Raw genomic sequence first — 19,232 nt, forward strand, 5'->3', positions numbered from 1 at the left:
CTGAAGCGCAGAGAGGTGAGACGTTGCCCCAGGAGGCCTGGCCACAGGTGGGAGGCAGAGAGTGGAGCCCGGGTGGCCTGGCCTCCTTACACAAAGAGCTGACTTTGCTCTGACAGCTTAGATACCTTTCAAGTTACCTCCAGTGGCTTGAGGGTAAAGCAGCAGCCCTGGCCTGGAGAAGATACCTCAGGAGGCTGATGATTCCACTTCCTCGTGGATGACGGACCTTTAGGTTGCCATTTTCAAGAAGCCCAAACCCAGTGTGCCTGGCATGTGCTCTTGGCCTGTGGGGCTTGTGTTCACTTCTTCCCAAAATGTTTACCAGCCAGGCAGCTGGTGCCAGGGTTACAGACAGGCAAGTTCCCAGTCCTTGTGAACTTTATACTGGGGTTGGAAAAACAGCTAACAAGCAAATCCATAAATAAGAAAATTTCAGAAAGTAAAAGGAAAAAAAAAAGAAAAGAAAAGCAGGTTGGGATCTTCCTGGTGGCCCAGATGGTAAAGAATCTGCCTGCAATGCAGGAGACCCAAGTTCAATCATTTTGCCAACAAAGGTCTGTATAGTCAAAGCTATGGTTTTTCCACTACTCATGTACAGATATGAGAGTTGGACCATAAGGAAGGCTGAGTGCCAAAGAATTGATGCTTTCAGGTTGTGGTGCTGGAGGAGACTTTTGAGAATCCCTTGGACACCAAAGAGATCAAACCTGTCAATCTTAAAGGAAATCAACCCTGAATATTCATTGGAAGGACTGATGCTGAAGCTGAAGCTCCAACACTTTGGCCACCTGATGCGAATAGCTGACTCCTTGGAGAGACCGTGATGCTGGGAAAAATTGAGGGCAGGAGGAGAAGGGGACGACAGAGGATGAGGTGGTTGGATGGCAATGGACATGAAAGTGTGTTAGTTGCTCAGTCGTGTCGAACTCTTTGTGACCCCATGGACTGTAGCCCGCCAGGCTCCTCTGTCCATGGGATTTCCCAGGCAAGAATACTGGAGTGGGTTGCCATTTCCTGCACCAGGGGATCTCCTCAACCCAGGGATCGAACCCAGGTCTCCTGCACTGCAGGCGAATTCTTTACTCTGGGACATGAATTTGAGCACACTCCAGGAGTTGGTGATGGACAGGGAAGCCTGGAGTGCTGCAGTCCATGCGGTCGCAAAGAGTCAGACACAACCGAGCGACTGAACAACAGCAACAACAACACAGCAGGTTAGTGGGATAGAGATTGAACAGTGGCCGGAGGAGGGGGAGGGGAAACAGAGTGATCAGGTCAGTGCAGTAAGATCGCTCTGCGTGCAGTCTGCACCGCACATTTCCAAGTTCTGTGATCTCCTTCTGGAGAAGGAAAGGTCATCCGACTTGGACAGCACCCTTGTATAACCACCTCTCCTCTCATAACATCAGTTTAGGCACAGGTTAAACAAGGGAAGGCTTGTTTTCCAAGTGCCAGGGGTTCTGGAGCTCGGGCAGGCCATCTGCGCACCTCAATTGCTCACCTGGCCCCAGGTGTAAATGGCACAGAAACGCAGCCCCATTTGGGTTGGGGAGTTGGCCGGGTCAGAGGGCTCTGTGGTAGTTGTTGAAGTTGAACCTCAGTTTTGAGCGTTTTGCAGGAAGGAGCCTGTTCATGCTTACAGCTTGGCAGGAGTTCTCACTCTCAGCCAAATTTCCAGCTATGAGCAATAAAGATCCAGCCCCTGTGGGCTGCAGAACCAAAGAACTGAAGGACTATTGAGAGACTGCCCAGCCTCTGCCTTCAGACAGGAAGGGGTAAACCCTCCTGGTCCCAAGGCACTATTTCTCTTCTTGAATGTATCTAAGGGCAGAGGTCATAGAGGGACCCCAGATGCAATCACCCCCTGGCCCCAGTGTCCTTAGGATTACACTCCATCTCTGGTTACAGTGTTTTCATTCAGAAATGTGCTCTCCAAAAGGAACCTGAGCAAAGGTCATTAAAGTATTGGATTCCTTATCTGATATCCAGCGGCTATCTCGCCTGCAGACTGAGCTTCTGTTCTTGTGAAAATGGGAAGCATTTTGAGAACAGGAACCTCCCTGTCTTCACCGCTAAAAATGTATTATCTTGATTAAGGTAGTGAAGGACGTGCTCTGAAATACGTGGATGCGGACCAGAGCAGATGGACGGAATTAATCTGTGTTTGCCAGCTCTAGCCAGCGCACCGCAGGGACTTTGCAGGCCATGCCAAGCTCCTTGGGAATGGCACAATGGAGATGTGTCACTGGGAACAGGCTGAAGGGCTTGGGTGACCCAAATGACCCGAGCCAGTTCTGTGCCTTTGATGCTGAATACGTGTTTTGTTTTGCTTCGAAGGCAGGATCTTTTAAGGCGGTTTCATTTCCGAGATGTTGACAGCTACCATGGGCAGCTCCACTGCTAAGCACACAGAGGAACACAGGACGAATGAGTGGCGGGCCAGTTTTCTTTTTAACATACTTTTTTGTATCGGGGTATAGCCGATTAACAATGTTGTGATGGTTTCAGTTGAATAGCAAGAGGGCTGAGCCGTACATATCCATGTATCCACTCTTCCCCAAACTCCCATCCAGGCTGCCACATAACAGAGTTGCCTGTGCTATAGAGTAGGACCTTGTTGGTTATCCGTTTTAAATATAGCAGTGTGTACACGTCCACCAGTCATGGGCCAGTTTCGAAGTCAGAGAGCCCAGCTGTGCACTGGTTCTGGAACATTGCTTCTCCCTTGGCTGGTTCTCTCCTTACCGGGCCCTCGGAGCCTCCAGAAGCTTCCCCCACCCTCCATCTGTGAATCCATTGTATCCTTCAGTGCATTCACTAACGCCCACAAGTGCTTACCGAGGGCCTACTGTGTGCCAGGCGCTGCTTAGATGGCCATGCTAATCCAGGGATACGACAGTCTTTTGTGCATTGATTGGCTTCCTCAGTGCAGGGCTGGGGGGTTGGGTGGGCGGCTTCCTCAGGACTGTGAGCACATCTTCATTCCTGCGTCCCCGTCCCTGGAACGAAGCCGCTGCTCCGTAAACATCTGTGGAGCAAATGAGGAGAGAAATGGCAACAGTAAGAGGGGAGGTCCTAAAACAGAAATGAGCATTTATCTCTATTTTTGCGGGTGTCAGAACATTCTTAATAAACGCTGCTTCATCTGAGTCTTCACCACAGCCCCTCGAGATGCACTTGTCTTCAGGAGCAGCGGGAAGGCGGAGGCTCGGGAGGACCGTGAGCGTCTCAGCAGGAGGGGACTTTAGGTGTCAGATCCTGTGCTCTTTCTACCCCTCACGGGAGTGCTGGGGGGAGGGGAATATGGAGAGATCACTCCCCACGGAGAACTGCAGAGAAGGCTGGGCCCAAGGCTGCAGGGGCAGGGAGGAGGAAGCCCCCTGCCAAGGTTCGGCAGCTAGTCACTGAGTCCTTGGTCTGCCCTGCGGAGCTGGCGCTGAAGAGAATCAGAGACCACAGGTTTGGGAGGCACCTTGGAATGACCCAGCCAAGCAGCTCACAGCCTGGGAACCCTTACCATTCCCTGGGGCTGCTTCTAAAAGTGTCCTTCCCAGGCTCCATCCCCAGAAGATCTGGGGTGAATCTCTGTAAAACCCTTCCAGAGCCTTTGGGATGCTGGGACCCCCTTTAAGAGCCCAGTCTTCAGTTGTTTGCCTACTGGACACAGCCGTCGAGCTCAAAGCTGCTTGGGAGGCGACATGGCCGTGCTGAGTCAAAGGCTGGTTGGGGGTGGTCTGAACCGTGCCCAGAGCTCGCAGCCTCACCCCTGTCTCCCAGCTGCACGCCCCCACCCTTGGACACACCGGTCCCCTCTCCTCTGCCTGGACACCCAGGGGCAGGTTGCCTCTGAGTCTGTATGTTGATTCAGTCTCTCTTGAGCACCAAGCTCACCTCTGAACCTCCTGGAGGCGGAACTGAGGAATCTAGATGGGTTGGTACCGGATCCGTGGCTGGTGGGGCATTGGCGGGGGAGGATGCTGGCCCATCGTGCCCAGTCAGGACCGCATCCGGGAGCATTTCCAGCTAGTTCCCGGACTGTCCCCTCCACGGCCCCCCTCCAGACAGACGGCATTGGGGGCAAATGGGAGCTGGTTTCCTGCGCTCCCACACTGGCCTTTGCTGCCTCCACCCTCTTTCTAAAACCCAAATTAAAAAGGAGTTAGAAGACTGTGGCGGGGTGGTCACTCATGGCTTTGACCAGGCTCCTGGGCAGCTGAACAGGGAGACCTCCTTCCAAGACTACTCGTTGCAGATCAATAGGCATGTTTTCTGCCACTCTGGTGCCTAGGTGGTTTCAGACGACAGTCAAAGGAGACAAATGACAGGTATGACACTTACCACACGTGGTTTTTAAAAATCTACATGCCTCTTCCCACTAGGCTGAAAATTCTCTAAGAGCAAAGACCCGCCTGATCCACCTTTGCGCTCCGTGTCTGCTGCATCTACATGTCCAGTCTGTTGGCTCAATGAGAAGACACGCATTCAACCAAGATTTGAGTCATAAAAACCCAACACAAAGGTAGTTTAGGTCGGGACTCTCTCTCCATATAGAGAAAACTACAATGTTTCTGTCACCAAAAATGCATGTATCAACAAATATGAATATTAAGAATAAATTCTCTCTCAGACCTCCGCCATCAGTCCCCAGTTTCCTTGGCTGGAAGGAAGTACTGGAATAGTGGAACAGTGTCCCAGACTATGACAACAAATTAACTGCACCTTGAATTTTAATTTTAATATTAAAAATATTTTGAAAGACATGTAAAAGGTGTTAAGACTAATGAAAGACATGAAACATATGTTTAAAAAACTTTTAGGTTCTATTTTCAACAAAAGTAAATTTGAAAAAACAGCAACTTCCAAACAAAAGAAGCCGCAGTGAAACTGTTAGGTCCTTGTTATATAACCCTTCAAAAAGCAAAGCAGAAAAATGAAGGGTTTTTTTGTGTATATATAACTGCACCAACCTATCCTATTCATATCAGAGTGGCAGAAGTCTATCAGGGCTTCCCTGACAGCTCAGTTGGTAAAGAATCTGCCTGTAATGCCGGAGACCCCAGTTCGATTCCTGGGTCGGGAAGATCTGCTGGAGAAGGGAAAGGCTACCCACTCGATTATTCTTGCACTTTCCTGGTGGCTCAGCTGGTAAAGAATCAGCAGGTAAAGAATCCGCCTGCAATGCTGGAGACCCGGGTTTGATTCCTGGGTTGGGAAGATCCCCTGGAGAAGGGAATAGCTACCCACTCCAGTATTCTGGCCTGGAGAATTCCATGGGCTGTGTAGTCCATGGGGTCTCAAAGAGTCAGACACAACTGAGCAACTTTCACTTTCACATCCTATTCCTGCAAATCTGTCCTAAATAAATAATTCAAAAGCTGCAAAAAGCTACACAAAAGAAGATTCCAGCCTTGACTTCTGAATCAAAACCAAAAAAATCTGGCAAAGTGCAAATGTTTCCCCAAAAGGAAATACTTAATAATTTACAGTAGATCAACACGTTGAAATCTTATTCAATCTTATAATAATTATGAAGACTATAGAAATCTGGAAAAGGAATATAGTTCTGCTGGTTTTACTGGGTTTACAAATGTTAAAAATATGCCTGTGTGCCTATTGGCAAGAACATAATGTGCAAAATAATGTAATCTTTGAGAATCAGATAACATATACCAAAATATTAACAATGGTTATCTCTGACTGAAAGGATTATGGGTGATTTTCAGTTTTTCCCTTCAATCTTCTCTGTATTTTTCAAGTTTCCCATGTGCTTTGTTTTGGAGGGAGAGTATAATGGATTCTGGAGCCATTTCACTTTTCAGCCTGGAAAAGTCATTTATGATGATGATACACACCGAGGGTTAGCATTTACTTTACTACTATCTCTACAATAAAATCAAGTATCACTTCTTTAAAAGGTAAAGGGATTAGATACCCAGAAGCTGATTGCTTCTCACGACATCTGTGGCCACCTCTCTGGTCTCCAACGCGCGCCTGGATTGTGGATGTAACAGCTTCCACTTGATTTCCCGTCTTTCGCTCTCGTCTGGTCTCAGCGCAGTAGCCGGAGCGCTGATCTGAGTGTACACGTCAGGTCGACCCTCTCACGGCGCCCTGCAGGGGCTCCCGTTGTACCTGGAGGTACAGCACCTTAAAGGTCCCGGGGGCTCTGGCTCCCCACTCCTATCTCTGAAAGCTCTACCCACCCTTCCCTCTGGCCACACTGACTGCCCTTCCCTCCAGCAGGCTAGAAATGTTCCCTCCTTGGGACCTGGGCATCCCCTCTGCCCGGAGCAGGCTCCCGGTCCCTGGCGTCCTCACCCCCAACCCCCCTGCTCCCAGGAGCATGGTTGATTCATTTCAAGTTTTCTGCTGCTCAGGCATTGCTTTCTCTATGAGCTCTGCCTGGACCAACCACCTCCCTGTGTAAGATCGCATCCTCTACAACCTCCGTGCTCTCCAGATCCCCCTCACCCTGCTCTGCTTTTCTATTCTCCATCACCTGTATCCTTATCTATCATACTACTCGATATATTTTTTATTATATATATTGTTTCTTTTCTGTCTCAGGCATTAGAATGCAACCTCCCTCAAGGAAGGAAACTTGGGTTTGCTCTGTTTCCCTCATAGATTTAATACATGCCTGTCTTATCAGATCAGATCAGATCAGTCGCTCAGTCGTGTCCGACTCTTTGCGACCCCATGAATCGCAGCACGCCAGGCCTCCCTGTCCATCACTAACTCCCACAGTTCACTGAGACTCACATCCATTGAATCAGTGATGCCATCCAGCCATCTCATCCTCTGTTGTCCCCTTCTCCTCTTGCTCCCAATCCCTCCCAGCATCAGAGTCTTTTCCAATGAGTCAACTCTTCGCATGAGGTGGCCAAAGTACTGCAGTTTCAGCTTTAGCATCATTCCTTCCAAAGAAATCCCAGGGCTGTTCTACTTCAGAATGGACTGGTTGGATCTCCTTGCAGTTCAAGGGACTCTCAAGAGTCTTCTCCAACGCCACAGTTCAAAAGCATCAATTCTTTGGCACTCAGCCTTCCTCACAGTCCAACTCTCACATCCATACATGACCACAGGAAAAACCATAGCCTTGACTAGACGAACCTTTGTAGGTGCCTATAAATATATTTTGAACTACAGCTAGTTTAAATAAGATGAGTTCCTGTTAGGAACTTCATTAAGAAGGAAAAAAGCAGACTTTCCTAGTGGGACAGCATGTAAGAGTCTGCCTGCCAATGCAGGGGACGCAAGTTTTACACCTGGTCCAGGAAGATTCCACATGCCACAGAGCAGCTAAGCCCCTGGGCTACAACTACCCAAGCCTGCGTGCCTGGGGCCTGTGCTGGCAACAAGAGAAGCCGCTGCAGTGAGGAGCCTGCGCACTGCAGGGGAAGAGTGGCCCCCGCTCACTGCAACTGGAGAAGGGCCACGTGGTGACAAACACCCAGGGCAACCGGAAATAAACAATTAAAAAAAAAAAAGATGGACAAAATCGAGCTGAGGTCCAGGCCTGAGTTGGAGAGGCTAACAAAGTTCTACAGGGTCTGGATCCAGAGTCTTCGGGACATGGCCTATGGAAGCCGAGTCTGGGTTGACCCTGTGGTATCCCTGGGCTGGAGAAAAACCCTGACCAGAAGCCAACGTGCATAGGAAGGAAATGCATGAAGTTTTTCGGATAAAGTGTATAGAGAACTCAAAGCTATTAATTGTGTTAATTAAGAGATGCAACTAAAATGTTTGCTTCACTTAATGTACAGTTTAACTCAATTACCATCTAACTCTAGGGGTGTGATTACCAGCCAAGGTTAGTCTATAAGAAATCCTTGTTTCAGTAAAATAATACATTGTTTATCTAAACCTCTTCTGTGCCTCTCTCCCCTGCCTCTGTTCATTCCATTCATCCAAATTCAACATCCAATTTGGGGTGCATTTCCTCTCAAGAGGGCAGATAAAACCACTGTCTTTGGTGCAATTAACAAAGCTCCTTGTTTCATAATTTCCATGCCCACCTGTTCTTCTGTTCTTTGCAATGAGGAGATCTGTGCTGTAGGGCCTTGGGCCAGCTGATAGCTGCCCCTCTCTGACATCCACCCTCTAGCAGAGAGGTGGAACCGTGTATCTGCTCTGGCTGGTGGGTACCACCAACAGACGTCCTGGGTCTGCTCCGGCCCCAGCCCACTGTTAACAGGCGTGCCCAGCCAGCTGCAGGCAGACCATTAAAAAAATGAGCATCATGGCATCTGGTCCCATCATGTCATGGAACTAGATGGGGAAACAATGGAAACAGTGACAGACTTTGCTTTCTTGGGCTCCAAAATCACTGCAGATGGTGACTGCAGCCATGAAATTAAAAGACACTTGCTCCTTGAAAGAAAAGCTATGACCAACCTAGACAGCATATTAAAAAGCAGAGACATTACTTTGCCAACACTAGTCAAAGCTATGGTTTTTCCAGTAATCATGTACGGATGTGAGACTTGGACCATAAGAAGGCTGAGTACTGAGGAATTGATGCTTTTGAACCGTGGTGTTGGAGAAGACTCTTGAGAGTTCCTTGGACTGCAAGGAGATCCAACCAGTCCATCCTAAAGGAGATCAGTCCTGAATGTTCATTGGAAGGACTGATACTGAAATTCCAATACTTTGGCCACCTGATGCGAAGAGCCAACTTATTAGAAATGACCCTGATGTTGGGAAAGACTGAGGGCAGGAGGAGATGGGGGTGACAGAGGATGAGATGGTTAGATGGCAACACTGACTCAATGGACATGAGTTTGAGCAAGCTCTGGGAGTTGGTGAAGGACAGGAAACCCTGGTGTGCTGAAGTCCATGGGGTTGCAAAGAATCGGACACAACTGAGCAACTGAACAATAACAAAGTCCACTCAGGTAAATCACAACTTGTCAAACTATCTTGTCTTTTAAGAAAATGGATCATGTATCCAGAATCCGTCTATGACTACCACCCTGGCCCAAGCTACCACCATCTCGTCCTTGATTACTAACAACGCCCAGGAGTTGGTCTCTCACCTTCCACCCCGACCCCTACAGTCTGCTCAGCTCCATAGGACCGTGGGACTGAGGCTCACTTCACTGAACCTATCGGAAGCTGTCATATCAGCTGTTCACCTTCTTGAGATGAGATCTAAGTGTGTCCCAAAATACTTCCAGAGACCCGGGCTTGTGCATCAGCCGATCAGGGTGGCTGCTGTTTCCTTAAGCGTTTGAAGACAGGGGCACACAGAGGGGTGTCAGCCAGGGCTGCTGGAAACTGCCCTCATCAGGAAAGGAAAACGTCGCGTCGCCAGTGTGGACACAAAATAAAACACCCAGCTTCACGTTTGTAATGCGAGTGACTGTCCTGTGTGCTGATGAGTGAGTCACCAAGTCTGCTCCTCTTGGACAGCTAACTCCTCCGCAGCGGCCCCCCGCCCTCTCTGCTTCTCTGGTGGAGTTTGGTCGGTTCCGGTTTCAGGGCGAGGGTAAACATGCTCAAAGTCTTAACTTTATCGTGGGGTGTTGTCTTGATGGGACTGAGAAAACAGATATGCCTGTTGTTATTCTCAGAATGATTTCCAAACTAACGCTGAAGCAAAGTGATCTAGTTTTCTTTGCAATTCTGTTTAAGAGTCCTAAAAGTAGACCCACCGACTACATAAAAGGCTCATCTTAAGTATACCCTGAACCACAAAAGGGAATGTGGTTCCATAAAAGGGAATCGTGCACCCTTTTATCTCAACTTATGATGAAACCTTAGTTAAAAAATGTGTAAAGAGAAACTTTTTTTGCATCTTGGGGCAAGGTGGCTTTCTTTGCCATCAGACAAATGGTTGTAGGGTGTGAACAAAAGCAAAGTCTCGTGTGTGGGAGGCCTTGCTTTTGTCATTCCTGGTAGTGAGAGTGATCTAGTCTTGGAAGTTTTGCACTGGAATCAAGCCTTGTTGTATTTTCTTTTTATGGGGTGCTCAGGGGTGGCTGCTGGTCCATGGTCACGCTTACCTCGCCTCTTCAGCAAGACTGCCCTGGATTTGCGGCTGGGGGCTGGGTCCCTGGGTACTTTCAGGGCAGGGACTGTTGTGTCAGAACCACCTGCCATCTGTTGGCGAAAACTTTTTGGATTCTACGGGCTGAGTCACTTCTTTCTCCTGCTGTTCCTTCTGCTGCCAGGATGAATTTACCTACTGGACTTTATCAGGGGATGCGCTGGAGTGGCTTGGCATGCAATACTTTATCCTGTGCAAACTTCAGGTCCCTGATGAGTGATCATCCCAGGGCCAGTGCTAGAAGAGGTGGGGAGGAGGCTCCCCTGAGTTTCAACAAGACAGAGAGAAGACCAGACGCCATCCAGCCTGGCCCTTACTCCAGGGCCCTCCCAGATACCACAACAGCTGTCGCCTTCACCTGCCTGGAGTCCACTGTCTAAGGTGGTTCCACATTTTCTTGCCAATGCTGTCATGCTAGGGTGCCATCGTTGGCCAGCAAGCACGGCACAGGGCGAGCCTTGGGTGATTGTTGGTTAAATGAGTCACTCAAGTCTACCGCAGAAGGGGCCAACTTCAGACCTACCAGGGCCACCAAGAGTTGGGTCCTGGGCTCAGCTCAGCCCACGGGGCCAGGGCATCTGATGGGCAGTACCACCTACAGAGCCAAGAACTCTAAAATTCTGATACAGTCTGTTCTTGACAACCTCAAGAGGAGAGTGAGTACTGGAATGATCTGGGGGAGAAATTCAGAAGTCTCTTTCCATACAAACAAGCTTAATGCTTTGATAGGCTTCCCTGCTGGCGTAGTTGGTAAAGAATCTGCCTGCAATGCAAGAGACCCCCTGCAATGCAGGAGATCAGATTTGATCCCTGGGTTGGGAAGAGCCCCTGTGGAGAAGGAAATGGCAACCAACTCCATTATTCTTGCCTGGGAAATCCCATGGACAGAGGTGCTGCAGGCTACAGTTCATGGGGTTGCAAAGAGTTGGACACGACTTAGTGACTAAACCACCACAGTGCTCTGCTATGAGCTGAGATCAGCAGCTTTGGGAAGGGGAGACATCTGGAGTGCCTGGGAAAGAAGACGTGGAACTCATAGCAGAGCCAAGTGCTTTGCCAAGGAGAAAACTGCAGACCGCGTCCATGCAGCTGTCTGTCCACGAGCCAAGTGTGGTGGCTGAAGTCTTGGGCTGAACTAAGAAGACGCACTTCTCTGCCAACTCATTTTCATGTACATTGACTTTTATTGTTAGCACTGTCCTGTCTTGTCCCCTCTCACACACACACACAAAAAGCCTATTAAGGAGTTTCAAATCTAGCTTTATTAACAGATCCCCAAAAATACTAAAATATTTCTATGCTTTATGCTTTCCAATTTTTTCCCACCACCCCAAAATTCTAAGCTAGTAGCAGCAGCAAATCCCCAAGTGCACAACATTCTAACTCCTTCAAGCATGCTCCATTTCACTGCAGTTTTCTAAAGATTTCCTGCCTGGAGAAATTACCAAGTCCCAGGTGGGTGGGATTTTATTCTTACCACAGAGTAGGTGTCATTTCGTGGGAGGCTCTTCCTCTAGCCTCCGAAATCAGAGGCAGAGTTCTGTGCTCCAGTCCTGGGTGGGAGGCGAAACTCCTGGACTGTGAGTACCAGGCGTGAGTTACCTGGCCCCTGGCCCCTCTGCATGGTCAGTGGCCGGAGGATGTGGCCAGTGGCGGGGGCCTGACCAAGGCACTGCCCGCCCTGGCTGACCTTTGCAATCAGAGGAGTGGCTAACCAAAATGGCATTAAGAAATGTTGCAAAACATTCCAAAATAGCCTATTCTAGAATGATCTGGGTGGTGTGGGATGCAGTTTGGGACAAGGCAAGCCTTATTCAGAGAAATGATGCTGGTGTTAATCTCCAGGGCTGCGTTATCGCTTTGCTGGAAGTAACATTTCCAACTGCAGGCCTTATCTATGCATAAGATGCACCTGGTTTTGGTTTGTTTTGCTTTTTTGGCAGCACGTGGAATCTCAGTCCCCTGACCAGGGATTGAACCCACGCTCCCTGCATTGGAAGCCTGGAGTCTTATCTGCTGGACCACCAGAGAAGTCCTGACATGCACTTGCTGCTGTGCTTCTGGAAGTCCTGCCTTCTCTGTGTACCTAGCAAGTAGGGGTGCTTATCAGTACTCAGGGCTTCCTGACAGCAGGGCTCTGGGAGGACAAGTGTTCCCCGCTCTGAATGGTGATTTGGCCATAAAGGGGATCCAGATGCGACATGGGAGCCTTGCTGAGCTCACCACACGAGGAAGCTTTGGCAGATTTCCACGTCAGCACTTCAGAGCTGGAAAAACAAGGCTCGGGGGCCTGCCACACAGCTGCAGGCGTCATGCTGATCGACCAGACACTTACTTGGGCACGTGGTCTCAGCACAGGTGCGGCAAAGCGACGCCAAACCCAGGCGCCCTCTCCCTCCAGGGGATTCTAATTCGGAGAACGGGGCACCTGTGTTATCTCCAGGGCGTTTCTGTGCCTGAAGTTGGGAGACCCTGAAACTGGGGGATAAAACAGAATATCCACACCCAGATCAGCCAAGGGGGCCTTTCCTACAAACTTGTGCAGACTTGTGGGTTTTTGTGTCGTTTAAAAACAAACAATACCACCACTGACAAATGCCAAGGATGTCAGATGCTGCTGGCTTTTCTCAGTCTGGGGGAAGTTTTGTGCACAGAGAGCAGCTACCCAAAATTGTAAACCTGGTCAGACTCTGTTAAAAATATTAAGTGGCTCCTGGCTACTCGCTGCTTATGGAAGGGATTTATTTTCCAGCTCTTGGGCTCTCTCGGAAATGTTGATGTGCTGGGGGATCTGTATTAGCAAAAGACCTATTCTTTCCCCTGAAACCACCTCATACGAACGGTAATCCCCAAGAACCCAAGCCACCCAAGCCTGGCAGAGGGGCTGCTCCCCAAACAAGGTCAACTGCCTGCTTCTTAAAGATGCCTGCAAGAAACGCAAATGCCAGTGCAGTACTTCCTCAACCCTGGTTATTTAACAGACCAGAATCCTCTCTGGGAAGTGTTTAATCCTGCATCAAATACAGAAAGGCGAACCACTGGCTTCAAGCGAGTGCAAGTTCATTGTAAAGGCAACCAGGTGCTCCAGGAAGGACCTGAGCAGCAAAGGAGGCCTGGGCACAGCTCTTCAGGGAACAGCCTTGGTCACTTGCCAGTTCACTCCAGCGATGGAGAGAACTGAACAACAGGAAGAGAATCTTCTTAACGCATTTGCTGCGTGTGTAGATTTCATGGCTCCGAAGAAGATGCTTGGAGGGCGGGCATCCCAGGAGCCGAAGGTGCACCAGGTCCATATGGCACTTGGAAGCAAGCTGCTGGGGAGGCTGTGGCACCCATGCACGCGCCTCGCTGAGACACCCAGGACCCCGGTTCGATGGCTGCGGACTCAGGACCAACCTTCCCCCTCTTCCTGGGAGATGCCCAGCACCGACTTGTTGGGGATTCCACAGTCCTGCAGAGACTTGCTGAGGTCAGAGAAACGTCTCCTGGGCACGCCCATCGTTTCAATGCTGCAGTGTCGGTAGGCAGCCTTGTTCTTGTGTTCGGCCACGGCCACGACGGTCTGCAAGGCATCAGCTGGCCGGAAGTGGCGGACGAACCTTCGGCCTGAGGGTGAGCGGATGGCGAGCAGCAGTCTTGGCTCTTGATCTGATGGCTCTTCCAGGTCTCCGACCCTGGAGGAGGTCTGTCTCTCGGTCCGCACGAGGACTCTCCTCTCTGGGGAACAGGTTTGAGCCTGGGGATCTTTTTCACCCATCTTCATGGTGCAGGCCTCCTCCTGGGAAAGAGCCTGGGCGCTGCTGAGCTGCAGGGAGCCGGCCTTCTTAGCGACAGTCTCCAGGGCGCCCTCCTCCAGGGTCCTCCTGTTGATGGAAGGGAGGACTGGGTATTTATTGAGGGAAGAGGACACCCCAAAGGGCGCCTGCTGCAGCAGCTCCGGGATCTCGCCGGGGGCTCCCTGATCTGGGGATCCGGGGGTGCAGGCTCCGGGTTTATGGCTGCTCGGCGACTCGCAGGGAATTGCTGGAGGTAGAGAAGCTGGGGCACGGCCAGAACACCCCTCCATGCCCAGGCGCTTGTGCAGTCTTGGCCGAGTACGTCCCTTGGCAGACTTGGGCCTCGTGACATGCATGTTTAGTGAGTCTGGCTGCCAAGGGAAGCTGTCGGTCGCCGTGCTGCCAACAGGGCTACATTCAGGGGGGGCTATATTCACAGGGGCTTCTGTGGCCATGGCTTCTCAACAGCCCTAAGGAAGCAGGAGAAAAGAGGAGGCCATGGGTTAAATGTTCTGGGACTCTGGACCTGAGCCGTCCCACTCCCCAGGGGCCAGAATAACGACCAGCCACAGTGGGGGCAGGGGGAGGGGTGGTACAGAGCAGCTTCTCTCTAGAAGCTGCAATTCATTCATTCATTCATTCACTCCAGGCATTGGAAGGTATCAGCGAACCCAAGTCCCTGCAACTCAAAATATTACAGTGAGAAGAGACTGGTGGTAACCCCACAGCAAATAGATCTTTTGAAAGAGCAACAACTGCTATGACAAAAATAAAAGTACTGCACCAGAGAGAGCCTGGGCTTCCCTGGTAGCTCAGTGGTGAAGAATCCGCTCGGGATGCAGGAGACTGCCTACGACGCAGGAGCGCTTAGCTGCTCAGTCATGTCTGACTCTCCAACCCCATGGACTGTAGCTGGCCAGGCTCCTCTGTCCATGGGATTCTCCAGGCAAGAATACTGGAGTGGGTTGCCATGCCCTCCTCCAGGGGATCTTTCCAACCCAGGGATAGAACCCAGGTCTCCCACATTGCAGGTGGATTCTTGACTAGAAGTCTGAGCCACCAGGGGTTCCCTTTGTTCCAAAGAGGGCAAGGAATCCTGTTCGGTTGCCCAGCCAGGAAACCACGCTCAGCTTCACTTAAGACTTGAAAGCTAGACCCACAAGCGGTGTGCACTCCTTACAGAGGAGGGGCCCAGTCCTCACTGGGGAAGAGCCCCTCTCTGCCACCCCGGTTTTCCCTCCATCCTTTCCTCCCTCTTTTCCCATCTCCTCAGAGCTTCTTTTCATTCAACCTTGTGTGGCTCGGTGCACGTCACTTCATGCAATGACCCTCTGCTGCCCCCAGTCACCAGGCTAGGGGAGGAGAGGAGACCCCATTGCTGGTCCACTCACTGGCCAGAACTCAGGGAGGATTCGGCTTCCAGACCGGGGTCGGCAGTCCCTTTCCATAAATGGCTGGAGAGTAAATATTTTTGGCTCTGTGGGCCACAGTCTGTCGCAGCTACTCATCTCTGCCTGTGTAGTGTGAAAGCCACCATCGACAGTGTGGAAATGAACGGGTGTGGCTTTGCTCCAAGAGAACTGCCTTTATGGACACTGGCATTTGAATTTCGTATCGTTTTCATGTGGCACGGAAGAGTCTTCTCTTTTTCTCAACCATTAAACACGGTTGTTAGCTCGTGCTTAGCTGCTCAGTCGTGTCCGACTCTGTGCAACCCCATGGACTGCAGGCTCGTCGTGCTCCTCTGTCCATGGGGATTCTCCAGGTGAGAGTACTGGAGTAGGCTGCCATGCCCTCCTCCAGGGGATCTTCTCGACCCAGAATAAACTCAGGTCTCCCGTGTTGCAGGCAGATTTTTTACTGTCTGAGCCACCAGGGAAGCCCTGTTAGCTCATGAGCCACACAAAGTGTGGGGACTCTCTCTGGTGGTCCAGTGATTACGAATCCACCTTGCAACGCAGGGGACGTGGGTTTCATCCCTGCTTGGGGACCTAAGATTCCACATGCCATGGAGCAACTAAGCCTGCATGCTGCAACCAGAGTCTGTGCACCGCATCAAAGATCCCACATGATGCAACCGAGACCAGACACAGCTAGATAAGTAAACAAACAAACAAAACAGAAAGGAAGAGTGAAGCCCCAAGGCCATCAAGCCAGCCTGAGAAACAGAACCCAGGTCCGTAATACCCAGTTCTCAAGGACCAAGCTTGGCCTCTCCCCCACCACCGATCACGTTCTGTTTCTTTGGTAGCTGTTGACATTTCTGGTACATTGCTTTCTTCATCTATAGGAGTAGCTGCGTGACCTTGAAAACATTATGTAACTAGCTCTAAACCTTAGTCTCTTTGTCTGCAACAGGAGGACGGTAATATGAGGCAGAGTAGGCAAGGCTGTAAAAACCAGACTTGTAAAGGCTTCGGCTTTCTGCTTTTGGTTTCCTGTTTGTTTAGTGCTTTCAATTATTTAAGGTCTCAAAGTCTTACCAGCTGCCTCAGAGTTCTTCTCCAGGAGGTCCTGCGGTGGGTCCCCTCCCAGTCACCTCTCACTAGCTGGGTGACTCACGGGACGCATGTCTACCCCCTCACTGCTCAGAAATGCCAAAAGGTGGACTCCAACGAGCTACTGCATATGCAACTGTCTCCAAAAAAGTGTTCTCATGTGTCCCTTCTTCTCCCACATTTTATTTATTTATTTGTGGCCACACCACAAGGTGTGTGGGATCCTAGTTCTCTGAGCACAGATCGAACCTGGGCCCTCAGCAGTGAAAGCACATGTCCTAACCGCTGGACCACCAGGGAGTCCTCCCAGTCCCACACTTTAATCATATACTTACTTCTCGCTGACTTACTCCAAGCTGCCTTCATCACACAACCCTGAGTGATTCAACTCAAGCCTCTTAGTTCTGCACCCCAGTATTCCCATTCTGTGCATATTACTATCACTGCCTAATTTGAGGGTGTCTGGCCTTCCTCGCTACTAAAACCACAGCTAAAACAAACACGCAACATTCCTATGTATTCCTGAAGTCCTACTCAGCTCAAAGTCTGCTCTGTCTTAACTCCAAGGCCCTTGTGTGTACTCCACTCTGCTCACAGCCTGAGCCTTTCCACACTCCCAAGTTCCCACTTCGTCTTTCACACTCAATCTGGCTGCTGGGGAGTTTGGGAGCCTTCTCGGCATTAAAAAAAAGAAAAAAAAATGCCTGCCCAACTCCTTGTTAATTTAATCTATTTTCTGATCAACTGTGAAGAATGTGGGGTTTTTTCCCCTTCAATTTTAAAGCCTTTCGCTTGTAATTAAGCAGCTCTGCAGCTGAACTCAGGGCGGCACAGGAAGGTCAGAACTGCCCAACTGTTCTGCCAAAGAGAAGCTCAACTGGGAAGCTGACTCCCCCTCTCTGCCCACCCTCCCCCACTCAAGGAAGGGCTATTAATTCGCCACAGCTTCTACAGAATTATCACAGACTTGGCTTCTAACTCCCACACATGCCTGGGGAAGGTTTAACTGTCAGTAAGTTTGGTAACTTAGAAACCTCTTCCTTAACAACTTTGATGGGGAAAGTCATGTGTTCTCGCAGGCTCTCTGCTGGATTATTTTTAACAGTAAAACTTGACTGTGTGCATGCACTTTCTATACCTTTTGGTGCTATATAATTATCCATGTTCAGGGGGTGTCATAGTCAAGACACCCTGGTCATAAGATAACATGACTTTGAGCTATCTCAGAGGGAAAAAAATCCTCAATTATGACTAATTCCTCTAAGCCCACTCATGGTTATTTAGAGATTAACACCTCCTTCAGGTAAAAGCGTTCCATCGAACCTGCTTTCATAACCCTCTGCCTCCTCGCGAGTGCAGGGACCATCTGCTACGTGGAGGGAACACCAGCTCTCCCCAGCTTCCCCCGCAGGGAGAGGGGAGGTGGGGGAGACAGGTGTCTGGGGACCTGGGCCAGCGGTGCCTTTAGAGTCTCACCTTGGGTCTCACACTCTACCTGGGAGGCTTCTGCCACAGCCGTCGTCAACCCTGCTCAGCTCAGCTCACCACCTCTGGGCCTGGCACATTCTCAACCACAAAGTGATTTTTGACAGGATCTAGGCGTAGGCTTCCGTCAAGCTGCCAGCTGAATAGGCAAGTGGCCTGTTTACTTAAAACATAATAGCTGTACCCAGAGGCCTGCTAGGAGTCAGAAAACAAACGTTGATAACTGTTCCCAAGGAACCGCCAAAGGACAGGTGCCCATTTCTTAGGATTAATTACCAAATCAGCTGGAAAGAAGGAGAATTTTGACTGGAGAAGCTAAAGTCATATTCCTGCTTCCCAAAGGTTCCGACCTCCCCCTAGCAGGTCAAACCACCCTATATCACTCACAACCCAAATCTAAGCCTACGATAAATGCAATAAAATAATAAGCACCCACATACCATCTGCTGGTATATACCAAGAATACATACATTTGTTTTGAATTGGTCTTCTAAAAATGTTTATCAGTTAATACTCTCCCCTGCCAATTCCCACCCCTCCTTGTGAAGATTTCAGGATGAAAACACTCAGAAGAATCAGGAGAGGACAGTTGGCCTGAAAATGAGAACACTTTGGTACCATTCCCAGTTCTGCCCGGGACTAATGATTAGAATACACTGTCCTGTGCAGAGAGCCACGTTCAAAAGGGGGGAGTGGAGAAACAGGACCACAGGGCCACCAAGTGATCAAAGGTTTGGAAAAGGAATTGGGGATGATTCCAACAGCAGTGAGGAGCAGGGATCAGGGGTTGGTGGAGCGGAAGAGCTCAACTCTTTCCCAAGTACAGGCAGCTCCAGAAGGAAGCTAGCTTGGGCAGCAGGAGCAATGTGGGAGGAGGGGCAAGAAAGAGCCTCTAGAAAGTGCCAGTTGACTTGGGTGAAAGAGCACTGGTCTGGGGGAGGCTCAGAGCGGGTTCCGGCCTCTGCCCGTGTCACAGGACGTCCGCCTGTCCCTCAGTCTGCGTCCGGTCTGTACTGCCCAGCCAGGAGGACATGGCCCAACGGTTTCCAAGGCCCCTCGGCTTCAGCAGAGCCCGGGAACCGTCCCATTCCGGCAACGGTGAGCTCTGGCCAGCTGAGCTGGCTTTGCCCCTGGGGAGTAGCCCCTTCCCTCCTGGAACCCCAGCCTGTCTCCCGGGATTCGCCCCTGGGCCCTGCTCTGGGGAGGCCTTCCCCGGGGTCGGGGGATGGACGAGCCCTCCGGGGCTCGAGTCTGGCCCCTCCAGGCCCCCGGGGAGGCAGAAGACAGCCCCCGGGGCCCGCCCAGCGGCCCAGCCGGCCGCGCTCACCTCCCCGCGCGGCTCCATCTGCTGTAGGCGGCAGGGCCCAGCCCACGGGTAAACAGCCCGGGTCTCCCGGGCAACCACGCGGCTGGGCGGCCACG

General features: G+C 50.6%; 2 protein-coding genes across 6 annotated transcripts in view; one reads left to right on the forward strand and one right to left on the reverse strand.

Moving 5' to 3' along the window:
• Positions 1 to 11,212: 11,212 nt before the first annotated feature.
• On the reverse strand, positions 11,213 to 19,230 carry UBXN10 (UBX domain protein 10). 5 transcript variants are annotated; one of them, XM_059879959.1, is made up of 3 exons: positions 19,138 to 19,230; positions 17,802 to 17,949; positions 11,213 to 14,297 (listed from the first exon to the last, which is right to left on the reverse strand). In XM_059879959.1, the coding sequence occupies exon 3, from the start codon at positions 14,280 to 14,282 to the stop codon at positions 13,437 to 13,439; it is 846 nt and encodes a 281-aa protein (XP_059735942.1). In that variant the 5' UTR covers positions 14,283 to 14,297; positions 17,802 to 17,949; positions 19,138 to 19,230; the 3' UTR covers positions 11,213 to 13,436. The 5 variants fall into 5 exon arrangements, with proteins under 5 accessions (XP_059735942.1, XP_059735939.1, XP_059735937.1 ...); XM_059879956.1 differs by having other exon boundaries at positions 17,802 to 18,002; positions 19,138 to 19,210; XM_059879954.1 differs by having other exon boundaries at positions 17,802 to 18,005; positions 19,138 to 19,206.
• PLA2G2C (phospholipase A2 group IIC) overlaps positions 18,825 to 19,232 on the forward strand; it is a 31,446-nt gene continuing 31,038 nt past the window's right edge. The window contains exon 1 of the mRNA XM_002685790.7: positions 18,825 to 18,908. The gene's annotated coding sequence lies outside the window, so the exon portion shown is untranslated. The remainder of the gene's footprint in view (positions 18,909 to 19,232) is intronic.

The sequence above is a fragment of the Bos taurus genome, chromosome 2, assembly GCF_002263795.3.
Source record: "Bos taurus isolate L1 Dominette 01449 registration number 42190680 breed Hereford chromosome 2, ARS-UCD2.0, whole genome shotgun sequence".
NCBI classification, from domain to species: domain Eukaryota; kingdom Metazoa; phylum Chordata; class Mammalia; order Artiodactyla; family Bovidae; genus Bos; species Bos taurus.